This window comes from Caretta caretta, chromosome 20, assembly GCF_965140235.1.
Source record: "Caretta caretta isolate rCarCar2 chromosome 20, rCarCar1.hap1, whole genome shotgun sequence".
Lineage (NCBI taxonomy): Eukaryota > Metazoa > Chordata > Testudines > Cheloniidae > Caretta > Caretta caretta.
The window spans coordinates 14,807,283-14,822,496 of record NC_134225.1 but is presented as its reverse complement, the minus strand read 5'-3'; the positions used below and the strand labels follow the sequence as shown (position 1 = coordinate 14,822,496).

General features: G+C 39.9%; 2 protein-coding genes across 2 annotated transcripts; both read right to left on the bottom strand.

The window, feature by feature from the left end:
- Window positions 1-219: 219 nt before the first annotated feature.
- On the bottom strand, window positions 220-2,224 carry HOXC12 (homeobox C12). Its single transcript, XM_048832292.2, has 2 exons — window positions 1,660-2,224; window positions 220-458 (listed from the first exon to the last, which is right to left on the bottom strand). Exons 1-2 carry the CDS (start codon window positions 2,222-2,224, stop codon window positions 220-222), a joined length of 804 nt encoding a protein of 267 aa, XP_048688249.1.
- A 9,076-nt stretch (window positions 2,225-11,300) lies between these two features.
- HOXC13 (homeobox C13) lies at window positions 11,301-14,711 on the bottom strand. The gene is made up of 2 exons (XM_048831914.1): window positions 14,057-14,711; window positions 11,301-11,557 (listed from the first exon to the last, which is right to left on the bottom strand). The coding sequence occupies exons 1-2, from the start codon at window positions 14,709-14,711 to the stop codon at window positions 11,301-11,303; spliced, it is 912 nt and encodes a 303-aa protein (XP_048687871.1).
- Between the last annotated feature and the right edge of the window lie 503 nt (window positions 14,712-15,214).

Sequence of the window (15,214 nt, the reverse complement as noted above, 5' to 3'; positions counted from 1 at the left end):
TCTGGCTGATGGGTGGGTTTGGGGAGCTGCGCATTCACATCGGGTCTTTCCCAACAGTTCCAGTGAAGGAGATGCATATTCTCATATTTATATATGCCCGCTGATTTGTTTTTGTTTTTTAAAGAAAATTATGAGTGATCAGGTAAAGTCCCGGGACCATCAGCTAGGATGAACACTAGAAAGTCTATGAGGTTAACCAACATGGACGCTTTTTGAACTTTAAAAGAAAGAAAGAGCTTGCTCCCTCAGAAGCAGTCTTTTCTTTTTCATGCGTCGGTTCTGGAACCAGATCTTCACCTGCTGATCACTTAGGTTTAATCGGTCTGAGAGCTCCCTCCTTCTTTGGCGGGTAATGAATTCGTTGACCATAAACTCCCCTTCCAGCTCTGCTAGCTGGAGCTTGGAATAAGGCTTTCGCTTTTTCCGGGACCTTGTATGCATCGGGTACCAAGGAGCACCTAAGGACGTGTGATTGAAAGGAGAATTTAATACACTGGAAGAAACAAAGTCGGCTTCCAAGATAGGATCTTTCCCGCACTTCCCTGCCCCTCGTCTGCATTCACAGTTTGTAACGCTCACCTCATAGCAACATCAGAGGGTACAAGGCAGAGGTATCTCACGCAAGAGAGATTCATAAATCTTGGTCTGCAATACTTGATAGATCTGACTGATGCATAGATAGACACACAGAACTATTTCTTACTTAGGGTTGACATATAGATCTATATATTAGATGCATATATGTATTTCAGACTGCCCCATAAATCTACATATTGGGTGCACGATATTTAACTAAGAGTTATTTCTTTTATCTAATTGGTACAGTGTATACATCGATGTATTCTTATATACAAAATTGATACATAGATCTGTGTCTTAGATACGTGAGAGGCACATATTGCTAACTTTTGCATACAATACTGATACATAGATCTATATTTTAGTTACAAGCTTGATGAACAGACCTAAATCACGCATGGTTCTACTTTTTGGATACATGATAGATCAAGAAGCAACCTACGATATGGAAATCAGCTAAACATTGTTGAAACTGCTTCCCTGCAGAAGAAAATATACATAATGGAAGACACCATTATAGGTATTTTTATGGCTCCTCGATGCCGCGGGGGGTTAGGGGTATTTTTATGGCGCCTTCCAAATTTTAAAAGGGAAAAATCAATAAGGGGAAAGCCAACAGGTAGAAATCAGCGTGTTGGATGTGGTATCCTTTCGCCTGACATGACAACTTCAATGTACCCAGCTCTGCCTTTTTTAAGCATCACCTTTGTACTTAGTTTTTCAGCTCTCGGGCAGCCACCCCACTGCACACCTTTCCCAAGCCTTAAAACATTTTATGCAAGGGCGAATGATGTACTCAATCTCAACGAGCATATTCGGGGCTATCTGTGCAATCACTATCTATTTTATGGGATATTTACATGTTTATAGGCTTTTCTTTTAAAAGAAGCAGCACCCAATAAAACATTAGGCATTTGAGTGCTACCCCTAGTGGTCTCTGCACATATAGGCATGCTGATTCCATTGCTAATTCCATGAATTATATCCACAAGAGTGGACCTTAGAAGAAGAGCCTTACAATACATCATAAGAATCACAGCTAACAACACACACATATTCCTTTGCTTTGCTTTTCCTTACCACCGGTGGTCAGATTGCTTCCTTGGTTGATAGGCGAGACCATTGTAGTTGGTTCGCTGGACGAGCCCTTATTCCCTTCATTGAGTAAGGATGAGCTGGAGTCTGACTCCAAGGACTGACAAGAAGGGGGATCGTGGGACACAGTCTCAGCAGCCGGATAGTCATATTTGCTGAAATTACCGCTCATTCCATTGGGAATCCCAGGTTCAAGTGGCATCAAAGCATTGTCCCTGACCCTTTCCTCCCTCTTGAGGCTGGCAGTCTCGGAGCAAGCCTCCCTGTAGTAGCATTTACTCTCCTCCACTCTAGCTAGGTCGCACGCTCTGCTGAAAGAAGGGTTAATGGACACGGGGCTGCTGAGATAGGGCTGGGGGTATCCGTTGCAGGGCTCTGTGGATGCCCAGGGCAAAGAACAAACATTGTCCCTTCTCGGGTAGGAGAGAGACGGCAAGCCAGGCAGCTGTCCTCCGGAAGCTCTGAAATTGGGGAAGTAGAAGGTGTCTCCCGTGTGGATGTTCACCAAAGGTCCCACAAACCCAGGATTAAGGAGATTATGCTCGCCCATTTCCGCGGGCCTGACCAGGAGCTTCTAGCTTATTGCTATCTGACATTAAACATAGTTAAACCTAAAGGTCCACCCCATTGGTCGGAGTGGGGTCACGTGGGCGCCAACTCGCGTTGGAGATAGGTGCCACCCACCCTTGGCAGTCGGAGGCAAAACAAAACATTAAGTTCTGCCTTTCGTTTTTATACGCCTTTTTTTTTTAAAGAAAATATAATCATAAAACATTTTATAAAATAAAGCAACGTGTTTAAGCACTGGCCTGAGAAACCCCATGTATTGTAAAAATGTACATAGACACCATATCAATATATATAAATGACACCCTTCCCCCAGCTGTAGTTAGGGTCCCTCCAACGGCTGGCAAAATTAAGCAATTTTCTCATTAATTAGCCCCTTTATTAACTAAAACCGTTGAAATTTACAATATATCCCAATAAATTACTATTAGATGTTGTGTCATATAAAGTTTACTGGCTCTTTAAGGAGACGAATGATTGGAACCGCAACAGGGTCATATTTACAGTTGATGGGATGAAAGAGTTTTAACATATTTGCAGCCCGGTAGATATTTTAGAGTTTTATCTGGAACAATAGGAATGTTTCCTGCCCGGCGTTCGGTACCGGGGAAAGGCGAGTTCCATCCCTGCTAAGGACAATCCTAAATTCAGGAATCACAAGCCCATAATTTCCTCATTCCCCACTCGCTTTTGTTAATGATCCCTGCCAAATAAGCAAGACAAAAGAGGAAGAGGAAAATATCGCTCTCCTCTGCCTTCATTTCTGCAAAGAAAACTTCTTTATTACCAACTCCCACCCCCGCACACAGTAAATAAAGAAATACACGAAAAAAAGAAATCCGGTTCTTAGCCCTCTTATAACGACCTATTGGGTATTCGTGACAACTAAGGTCTTCTTCACTCGGGGGTTGCAGAAGAGAGTCGGTTGTATGAAAAAGCTGCTTCCAAGAGATACAGGACAAACATTGTTGGGGTATCACAGTGCATAATAAATACATTGGGAAATAAATTACTATTTTAAAAAGTCCATTGTAAGGGAGCCCGGACCCAGGAAGAGGCGAAGAAAAGACGCTTTAGAGATGGAGAAGGGTTTGGGGTTGTTGTTTTTTAAAGAAAAAACTACATACAGGATTTCTTGGATGTCTTTGGGATTTTCCTTGCTAGAAACTTCCAAGAGCACTGACACCAAGTTGACTTGGAAAACTACCGTTAAATTTCCTGTATAGGTAAAAAGGCTTCTAATGAACTAACGTGGGAGGTGGTAGAAATGTTAAACACATAGGAGTTGAACGGCAGACCCCGAATTTTTGAGATTCCATGGAGCACAAAATAAGTATCTTATATTTGAGAGGTTTCAGAGTCGCAGCCATGTTAGCCTGTATCCGCAAAAAGAAAATTTGTTAGTCTCTAAGGTGTCACAAGTACTCCTTTGCTTTTTATATTTGAGAGGCTACTAGAATACAAAGTCATTTTCCCTCGGGAAAATGCTAAAGCTAAACTGACAGTTCTCCCAGCTATGCAGAAAAATTACATCTTAATCAAACATCAAACAATTGCTTTGGTAATTGTATTAAATGGTAAGCTCCAAAAATGTTCAAAAACCACCCTGCACGTGTCATATATACACATGTAAATGTAATAGGTGAATATGTGTGCGTATATGCAGTCCCTCACTTTTACATGGTATACGCAGCGATAAATTCTGCTACAGGATTTGTTTCACTGGAGTGAAAGTTGAGTACATTTTTCCGCTTTCCAGGAATTATTTTCCAGGTACGGCTAAAAAGCTGCTTGATTTTTTTCCAAGTACATTGTGCTCGATTGAGAACACATTTTTGAACGCTTTGCAACCGTGGAAAATAATCGTTTATACGATGATGGGCATGTGATCTGGGTAGGTCGCCATATGGATCGGCTTTTTGTTTTTTTGTTTTTTTAAAGAAAACTCGTTCTTATTTCTTGGCCTTTTTCAGCGAAATTCGCTATAAGGCGGTGCACGTAAGGAACATGGCTTTGTTCTCATTTAGCCGCCGATGCATATTCAGTCATCCTTCTATCTCTGTGATTTGAACATTGTACGGCACCCTCCAATGCGAAGTGTCAAAAAGCAGACTACAGTGTCCATACTGGGCTTTGCATCGAGTGAATCCAAACCTGCGCTCCAGAATCTCACTTAAGGGAATTTTGTTACTAGTGAGATCAGTGCATTCAGAAAAATTATTTAAAACACTCTGTTAACTCTTCGCTGGACTTCCACATCAGGAAATGAGTTAGCATATATACAGCGGGAAGCATAAATATATTCCCCTAATGGCCTTCATTTGGAAACATGAGCAGATTTCTTAATTGTATCGTTTTGTAGTTGCAGAGTCAGCGTCCCTTTTACAGTTATTAGACAGATCAATAGAAAAGAAATACTTAGAGATTATTTATTAAAGCTGTTGTATTTCTACCAGGATCTCTTTCCATGAAAGATACATTTTCAGTTAAAAACTAATGATTAAGCTTTTAAAATTCACTCCGACGGCTGTTGCAAAGCAATGTAATTACATACCGTAGTGCTTAAAATAAAACATTCTGAATACCAGTTTAATATTTCTTAATTAATATATATCACTAATTTAAGAAAGCTGCAACTCCGTGTACCAGGTATATCTGAGTCTTCCCTAAAGACACCATGATGAATTTTCAGATGAAACCATGCTTATTTTATTTTATTTTATTTTATTTCTACCTCCTTTAATAAATAACAATATCAGCACTAAGCACCCCAAAAGCGTTCACAAAGTTGTTTTACCTTTAGTGAGGCGTCACTAGGCCTCACCTCTTTAAAATCAACCCCACTGCAGATAGAGACCTAGACACAAATAATTAATCATTTTCATCTATTTATAATATTTCCCTTCTTCCTCACAGACAAACTCATCCGAGCAAGGAAGTAGAAAAGGTTCCCTTTTATATTAAGGCACACGCAACCTAACTATAAATTAGTAATAGCTACTTGGGGGGGGGGGGGTAGGGGGGAAGCAAAGTGAAATCGCACCCAGGCAGTTCAAGGTCACTGTCTAGTGTAGTAAATAGGATCTACATGTTATGCAAATTAATGTCTCGAAAGAGCATCAGTCACTGCAAGTGGAAAGAAGAGGCAGAAAAAGCCTTAACTTTTGGCTACACTCCTCTCCCCATGCACAGTCCTCCAAGTTCTCTTATTTATTAATATTTTATTATCCTTAGCAGGTCTCCGATTTCAAAACAGTTCTGCCCTAATGTGTGTAGTTTGTGAAATGTCATTTCCCTCACACTGCCTTGTGATTTCTTCTCTGAATATTCCACAGGGTTTATCTCAACTGCACCCTTCATTTGAATATACTCTTTTGTTTCCCCTGGATCAGTGTTTTAAAAATTAATTATGGCCCCCACCAAGATATTTACGTTTTAAGTTTAAAGAACTAAGGCTATATCCCTCACTTTTCCCCAAGAAAACATAAATAAACTTAATTCGCTCTTGGAAATGTTCTATCCCAAAGATATTGCAATAAGTTGCATATTTTGTTATATTTTTTAACAAGAGTGAAATAAAAAAGTGTCTTTTTGATTAGACATTTCTAATAACTACTTTATCTTCCTAGCTGAATTTCTCGCAAAACATGCTGGATTTTTAAGGAGTTTGGATTTAATCAATGAAAAGTTAGTTACCTGGCCGGAAGACAGAATTTAGAAAAATAAATTGAAAGAGGAATAAAATATGCACTGACTAAGGTAAGTCTATAGGACTTTCCTTATTTCAATCCCGTTACATATAATCTAAATGACTGGAATTGGCTATTTCTGGTAGGGAAAGTATTTTTTAAGGAATAGGGTAGTAAACTGGAACACAGAGTGGTGAAAGGGGGAGCGGGGAATCAAAAGGTCGAAGATTGTTCGATGTATCTGTGTGAAAATGTCCAGAGTCAGCTGTCCTTTGATTTGATTTGATTTAATGTGCAAAATATTTGTGTTTGTTCTGATTTCAAAAAATCAGGTTAAACGAATAAGAAAACCTACATCGCTCTAGTCTTCTCAGTGCACTTAAAGGTTAAATGCTTATGATGCTACTCCATTTTCCCCAACACTGCCAGCAGAGGATATCATCCTCCTGCCGGATTAATGTAAACTGATGCCTACATCCTCTGTAAGGTAACTTCAGAAAAGTTTATTTTGCTCATGACACTCAACTTTTCTCACAAACAACAATTGGCGCTGCATACTGTCATTTCAAGGCGTGGACCCTGTATCAACAAGCAACTTAATATGCAAGGATTCAAGATAAACTCTGTTTCAGAGCGTGCAGAATGTTTACAAACATATTTTATGTTCTTTACTCTTCATGTGGGTGGGTGAAGGTTGGTGGAGAAGTTAGGGCTAGAACAGGTTTATTAAATCTTCTTATGGTGTTATTGTCATCCAAAAAAATTTGAGATGTCCACAGGACAGTAATTTTCATTCAAAGTGCATCACAATAAATATATTAACTTTTCTATGTATAAATATATTTCCTAAAGGCGAATAAACACATTGGCTTCAAAACCCATTGACACTGTGCTAAAACATATACAAGAGTCATCTCATATTTCTAAATGAGCAGAAAACAAGAAGTTTGTGGAAGATAGATAGATAGATAGATAGATAGATAGATAGATAGATAGATAGATAGATACTTTAAAAAGAATTACTTGACAAATACAGAGGGCAATTCCTTTTGTTTTCTTCTTTTACTATTAAAAATATCTCAACAAAGACTGGAAATTTTCCATGTTCCAGATATACATTTATCATCATTCAACCCACTGACAATTACACTTACCTCCACATACAACTCAATGATGTGAAACCACATTTTCCCTCAAGACTAGCAATTTATTCTTCAAAAGTGAGTGAGCCAGAACTATGAAAACTGAAAATGGAGGAAAAGGGTGGGAAATAAGGAGCATTTCGCTATAAAGACCTTGGTTAAGAAGTTATTCATACTACTTGATACAAAGGAAAGAAAAGACAAAACTTGTGAAACTTCCTTTTCATGCTTTTATTGTTGGTCATTAGCCCGTCTGTCTAGACTTCAAATGACACCTTTTTTTTATCTGTAAACAGAAAAAGGGGATACTTAGAGAACTCTGACTGCTGACTGGTTGCCAGAAGATCAAGGCTGTGGTCTTCCTGATTAATATGCACGAAACTCATGATGTCAAGGTCAAACAGACCGCCTAGTCACGGTCAAGGGTAATCCAGAGCTGACGTCATGGCCTTCTGATCCGGGTTCCTTCAAAAATAAATAAATACAATAATCAAAGATACCTCGGAAGTTTGACATCTGAAAGAAAGAGGCAAGTGTTGAAAGCTGAGAGCGTGTGCGTGTTTGAAAATTTACACCAGACATGGGTTTAAGACACAACTTCGCTGATGTTTATCACAGAAAATAGTGAAGGACCTGCGTCTTTCTTTCTTTCTTTCTTTCTTTCTTTCTTTCTTTCTTTCTTTCTTTCTTTCTTTCTTTCTTTCTTTCTTTCTTTCTTTCTTTCTTTCTTTCTTTCTTTCTTTCTTTTTCAATCTTCCATACTTAATTACCTTGTAAGAAGGTAGCGAGCTGCCCTGATTCACCGATTACTCTTATTGTTGCAAGAAAAAAAGGGGGGGGGGAGAAAATCCAGCCTGTGGGGTCGTGAGGAATGTAAGAGGCACTTAAAAAATGACTTCGTTTTCGTTCTATCAGCCTCCAAAACCGGTCTCCTTAACTCATTCGGCAAAATTAGATAGGAAAAAAATTAGATAGATAGATAGATAGATAGATAGATAGATAGATAGATAGATAGATAGATAGATAGATAGATAGATAGATAGATAGATAGATAGATAGATTTTTCAATCTGAATAAATAGGGACTGAACCCTTGGGTGAAAAAGACTTTAAGAAGTGGAAACTTTCTCACAGGAATCCCTAACAACACAAAAACAATTAACCCACCTGGTTAAATACAAATTACAAATCTCTCCCCCAGCCTCATAACTCCAATGAAGGCGATAGAGTTCTACACTTCTTTCCATGAACAGCAGGTCTGAACCGGAACTGTCCAGTTTGTGTTTTGATAGATCAGCACAGTATCAGTATTTACATGATATATCAGCATCTAGCCGCGTGCACATGCGTCTGAAATGAGTGTGGTTTTATACAATGCAAACCCACCCTTGAAGAAAATGCTTTAAAAGATGAATTTGGAAAGTGTGTCCATGTTAAACCCTAAGTCCGAACAGGGCTTAGATACAGACTCATTTCATCTGAGGCCTAGGTAAATGGAGGTGAATTTTCAGTAGGTGTCTATATTAAGATAAGCGAGAGGCATTTATATATATAATGTCCCTCGCTTATATTAATATATATATATATATATATATATATATATATATATATATATATATACACCCACACACATATATATACTCGCACACAAAGTGCTTCTATCTATCTATCTATCTATCTATCTATCTATCTATCTTCACATTTCCTTCCAAATTATTCCTTCCTATATAAACCATCACCCTCACGAAAAAATATCGGCATTATGTCGGAAAAAGATATGGAAGAGCCTATTTCACTACCTGGAAAAACCATTTCAGGAACGACCGCATGTTTAAGAAAGGTTTCAGAGGAACAGCCGTGTTAGTCTGTATTCGCAAAAAGAAAAGGAGTACTTGTGGCACCTTAGAGACTAACCAATTTATTTGAGCATGAGCTTTCCTGAGCTACAGCTCACTTCATCAGATGTTTAAGAAAAGTTATTCTCTGTTCGTTCACACACCTGATGGAGGAAGATTTTAAGTGCTGAGAATGACCGAATATTTATTTCAACTCAAGAACCCCTATTGGCATTGTTCCATCTCCTCCTTTATAAAATACGCCAGGGAACACATAAACGCTTGCGGAACGTTCCATGCCCATAAGTATATTTGGAGATACCTTTAGAAACTTTAAAATACGTGATAGAATTTCAGGATATTGGGTTTCATGAAAGCCGTGTATATATGCATTATGTACTTCGTAATCAGCACATGCATTAAAATAGTGTTCGTGCACACACACATAGGTATATATGCGTGTGTTGCTCTCGTTATGTTAAAACAAGTGCTGATATATATATATAAATCAGGTATCTATATCTTAATACGTACATACATATGCTTTGTATATATACATTCTATGCATTATACATATACACATCCCATTCTATTGCATGTTTCTGGCTTTCGTACCCTTTAAATGTAACTATATACACTAGTTAATATAAATTTAAGCAGAAATAACAGTGTTTTAGGTTACATCACTTTTTGTCTTTTCCTTTGACAATTTAACGAGGTAATTAATTTTAATGGATATTAAGGTATATTGTGACCCGCCTATGGAAACAAATTACTATACAATATTTTTAAAACACTTTCTTCATTTAAAGTAGCTCACTTCTGAAAGTCTACCACGTTCCAAGGCAGCCTTTTACCTGGCATATTAAACAACGCAGCCAGGCTACGGATTACGATCTTGCCACTTGTTTAGTAACAGTAAGGCAGGGTTTAGATTTTTATCTGTGAACGCGGTTGAGTCAAACTGGTTTAGCAAAATACACCTTTTGAGCAAAGCATTCTCATAGTGGAGCTAGGTGACAAGCTTCTTCAAAACATCATCTCCCCCGCTCCCTGGCACAGGAATACAGTTGTTGTCCAAGGAAGAAAAGGATCCGAGCCTTTTTCCCTTCCCCCACTTCTCAAATGGCACCCCTTCTGCTTGATTTAAGCATATTTTTTCATCCCATTTACCACTACTCCTTTACCCCTTTGAAACAAGCTTATACCATATTCCTTCGAAACAAGGCATCATAACACCTTTTCTTATATTCCCATATTTTGGCTTCAAGGTGTTGACTCCTTTAGTGCACTTCTGCTCATCATACACATTTCAAAATGCACCCTTCTGACAGTTTCCCTACCGGGTTTTAGCCTTGGGGCGTCATTCTTTCCAAGCTGTTTACTTTGGCATGAGGTTACAATGGTGTAAATCCCGAACTCTCTGATTTTGCTTTGAAAGAGTTAAATAGATACACATATATGTATAAATACCCATAATAACATCTCGGTAGCAATCCATTCTCAAAGCAAAAATGATATTTATTTTTAAGAAATGTGATCTGCATTCAGTACATATCATTTGGACACCACACTATTATATACATACACAAGACATAAAAAAAAAAGATCGCTTTTACATATCGAAAGAACACTGTCGATAATGAGCCGATTTACATGGAGGGGGCGGGGGGAACAACCAAACCAGTGACAATATGGGGGACTTTCCATATTGTCCTCGAAAAAAAGAGACATTCTAGTTTGATGGCAGAGATACATAAACCCCAATGAGAACTTACCCTCAAAAATGTATTATATAGCAAGTCACTTTCATTTCCTGGGTGACCTAAATTAGTATTTGTTATTTTTGCAAGTGACACAGAATAATAATTATAATAAAAATATTCTCTTCGCAGCATAGCAGCCTTATTTTTAGGGGGTCCTGTGAGGCGAAAGGATATTCAGCTAATATAACATGACAGGATTCTGCTACAGGGGCGAGACTCTCCATACATTTGACATCAGTGCGTGAAATAGCCAGAGATATGAAAGGTTGTGTACTGGAGAAGGTGCGGGGGGTGGGGGTGGGGGGTAGGCTATTATACAGAGTTACAAAATAACATTCAGGATTCATGTCTTTGAAACATAACAAATCTACATTTGCATTTAATAGACACGGTTAACATTATCGATGGATGCTTGAGAGCAATTAGATATTCACAGTCGGAGGACAGTAGAAGAGGGCAGAGGAATAAACTAAAGATGCTGTTTATTTCTGTGTTTTTGTTTTCGTTTTTAAATGACCAATTGAATCACCAAAGAGTTCGAATGTATGTTATTATTAGACAGACGTATCAGATAATAATCGTACGTATTTCTTTCTCTTTTCCCGCCACCCCCTCAAATATTTCTTTGTCAGGTAGCGTGAAGGTGAGGTGTCTTAGATTTGCTAACTACCTTTTTCTCTTTGACCCTGCGGTTCTGGAACCAGATAGTGACTTGGCGTTCAGAAAGGTTGGTGGTAGCCGAAATTCTCCTACGCTTCTCTTTGGTAATGAACTTGCTGGCTGCATATTCCTTTTCGAGTTCTTTCAGTTGGATTTTCGTGTAGGGGACCCTTTTCTTCCGGCCCCTACGGTAGCTGCTCACTTCTGGCTGGAGAGGTACCACATCTGCAAGATGAGGAGACAGATAAAGCAGTTACATAGTTCTACTCTCTGGGTCCGAACGGAGGAGAAAGACAGACAGACAGAAAGGGGGAGGAGGACGGACTCACTGAGTAGCATATCAAAACATCATCCTGGAAAGAATCCTGGTATTCCAGGAGATATTGTCTAGGTGGGATTTCAGACATAAACAAGGAGCATCAATTAATTTAACAAAATATCCTGCAATACAAATCCAACGGACCTTCATACCAGGTAAATTGGAGTTGTGGTTTTAAAGTTTCTCCCTTCTTCTTCTTTTTTTAACCTCCAGTAAACTTTAATATCTCGCTTTACCATTACTACCAGACAGCGTACGTGCTCTCATTAATTATGATTTTTATGGCTCAGCACGATGGATCGCAGCACTTTGGACAAACAAACAGCTCCTTGCTGTGTATTCTGTACAATCCATCTTCTGCAGCGCGGGTACCATTTGCAATCTGAAAAAGCCGGGACTTTGCTCGGCATCAGTTGCTAATTTGCAGGTTGGGTTGATGCATTAAAAAAAAAAAAAAAAAAAAAAAAGCCTCAGATTAAAACAGAAAAAAAAAAAGGTGACAAGTTATCTTGGTTCTCTCCTTTCTTGAGAGGCACCCAAACTATTAAGAAATATTACCCCCTTAGATTACACCAGCGATTCGTGTGCAAAGCTTGTCTAGTCACTTTTGCCTTATTCTAAGGCTGTTCACTGCCAAACCTCGATAATGAATCGTATTCGGGCTTTGCACGTGCAGACTACAGTCATTTAAGGAAAGAATTCCAGATATGAGATGAAAAAGGCTCCTTATCTCTGTAAGGGTGACAAAGACACGAATCCAAGAGTCGCAGACGATTCAGAGCCCGCTCAATTCCAGAGCACGAATTGAGGCAGGTATCAAAAGTCCACTGTTATAATTGACAACAATGGATTTTTAAAAAACAACAACACAACACCATCTTTCTCCAACATTTTGCACTGCTGTTCTCTTTGTTGCTTGCTATAAGAATGACAGCTTCAGTAAGATCTACTAAGGACTTCTATAAAGGCCCAAAGATACAGTATTAGGAATCCTCCCCCACACCCCATGGAAATTCTCCATATATTTATCAGTACTGCCCGCAAATGAAACGGGGATCAGTGAACCCAACATCCAGAAAAACACTTATAGGTGAGTAGACTCTCTGCCTCCACCGCAATCCCCCGCCCCCCCCCCCAAAAAAAACCAGGCACATATCTTTATCCAGAAGATGACACTCTCCTGAATGGTTTCAGAGTAGCAGCCCTGTTAGTCTGTATCCGTAAAAAGAACAGGAGGACTTGGTGCACCTTAGAGACTAACCAATTTATTAGAGCATAAGCTTTCGTAAGCTACAGCTCACTTCATCGGATGCTGAATGTTATCTATGAACGGTTCCATTTGCTCCAGGTTTGGCAAGTGGATCTCTGCCAACAGGTTTTCACACAAAATACTATATCTGGGAAAGAGAAGAACCTGCTAGCCAGCTATTTCCCTACCACCACTTGGATTTCATTTATTTATTTGGTTCTAAACAGGAAAAAGAAAGTATTTTAATCGATGTTTCCAAAAGAGCCATTGAAACCCAACAAGCTCTAAAAGGGATTTCGGAGATTCTCCCTCCTTCCTCCAGTACGGTATAACCCCCCCCCCACACACACACACACACATTATGCCACATTAATTTACTTTATTTTCTGGCTGCCTATCCGGCCTCTCTGTTACCATTGCTGAGAAATAAAGCCGGATTCAGCAACCCATATATTTCCAAGATGAATGCTCTTTAGGTGTGGGACCCAAAATCTTCAGTCCTACTTTACTGCAATGCATTCATTCAGATCACCATGCCAGGCCTTGATATTAACTGCGAGAAAAGAACCCTGTAAGAGGCGGTGATATTAATTTCATAAGCGGCAAGAGAACAAGGAGGAGATTCTCCCAAACTCATAAGCTTTCCGGTTGCTTTGCACGCTGTATCTCATTCAAGACTTCTAACTAGAGGAAGAGGAAATCATTGTTCTGTGTTTTGTTTGTCTCACCCCTTTCCCTTAACAAGATTCATTTGTCACTTGACACCAATTTCTGTAATTGCACCATGATTTACTGTACCATTACACGCCATCTAACATTTCTAGCGAAAGATTAGGAGGTGAGCAGGCAGTTTTACGCTTCCTGCGTTCAGAAACTTGGGTGGAAAATAAAATAAAATAAAATAAAAACATAAAAGAACAGCTACAGACCCCGTCGGGTGAGGCAAGGCAGGGGAGACGAGAAAGGAAAGGAAACGGACACACTTACTTTTAAAGCAACCTCAAGCTCACGGTATGTATTTTGATTTAAACATGATTGCTTCACCTTCTCACCCGTACGTGTTCATACACATAGCACTGCATAGAAGGCATTCCAAAGCGATTTTTACCTGGCGGTTAGTAAGCAGACAAACATGCTGGAGCTCAGAACACCCTACCTGGGAAAGGTGACTTCCAAAGATGGGTAGACTGTGACTGCTCTTTGGAGCAATATACCTGCCCATCCCAACCGTTGGAAAGAGCCCAGTGCTGGTATCCTTCCATGGGAAGCAAAGCGTCATGCCTCGGTTCGGGGTGGCCACTGATACCTGGCACAACTGACACGTCCAAGTAACCAGGGACCGCCTGGTAGGAGCTGGCAAAGCTGGGGTAAAAAGCAAACTCTTTGGCCCTTGAAGATAGTTCTTCGCTGGGGATGGAACCGCTGGGTTCGGGGTACTTTTCTGCCGGGTGGTAGGAACAAGGTTTTTGTTGTAAGTTCACGTTGTGGGAATGAGACAATCTGCACCCGTAATAGCTGCCTCCAAAGGGGTAGCCGTAGCCCAGGGTGGCGTTGGAAGAGGTTGGTGGAGGAGGGCACTGCCTGGCAGCTTCTGGAGCGGGTATATCCGTGTAGACAGAACCCTGGTGAGTCCCAATGGTGCTGGAATGGCGACCCAAAGTTATTATATCCCTGCAGTGGCTCGCTGGGCAGTTCCCACTTAGCGCCTCCATGGCTGGGGTTTTATTCTGGTTATTTTCATTCGGGTTTTCCTCATACACGTACATAAAGGTATCCGCCCAGCGTGGATGCAGGATCAGTGAAGTCGTCATATCATGGTCTGCCTGCGCTTTTTAAAACTCGACTTCCCAACCAGAGACACCTAATTTCCCCCACATATTGTTTACGCAGGAGCATGCGCAGAGATGGGTCCAGTTCATTAAGAAATCCTCCGGGCCACGTGACCTGCAAATAGCTCTCAAAAAATCTGGCCCGGTCACGTGTTCCTCCGCCAGTCCTATCTGCTTGTCCCTGCTGGCTTTGGGAAGGGAAGAGGCAGCTCCCATTGGCTGGGTCTGGGACAGAAACAGAAATCTTTAAAGGCAATGGGTGACACCCACTGATTGTAAAGAGGGAGAGGACTAAATAAGGGGAATGGGAACTCAATATTTGGCCGACACAAAGAGCTGGGTTTAGACATGACGTTCTAGTCTAACTGCCCTCAAAAATCTCAGGGATATATTATTGATTTGTTTTTTTGGTGTGTTAAAAAAAAAAAGCTCCACTGGGAACATTTTAAAAGTAAAATATAATAAAATAAAACCTGCCAGTGGAT

What these genes read in the sequence shown, in the direction of transcription:
- HOXC12 (XM_048832292.2), bottom strand. Translation starts at nt 2,224, where the DNA reads ATGGGCGAGCATAATCTCCTTAATCCTGGGTTTGTGGGACCTTTGGTG. An exon ending in AAGCAATCTGACCACCGGTG is followed by an intron (nt 459 to 1,659) that starts GTAAGGAAAAGC and finishes ACACGTCCTTAG; the next exon opens with GTGCTCCTTGGTACCCGATG.
- HOXC13 (XM_048831914.1), bottom strand. Translation starts at nt 14,711, where the DNA reads ATGACGACTTCACTGATCCTGCATCCACGCTGGGCGGATACCTTTATG. An exon ending in TTGGAAGTCACCTTTCCCAG is followed by an intron (nt 11,558 to 14,056) that starts GTAGGGTGTTCT and finishes CTCATCTTGCAG; the next exon opens with ATGTGGTACCTCTCCAGCCA.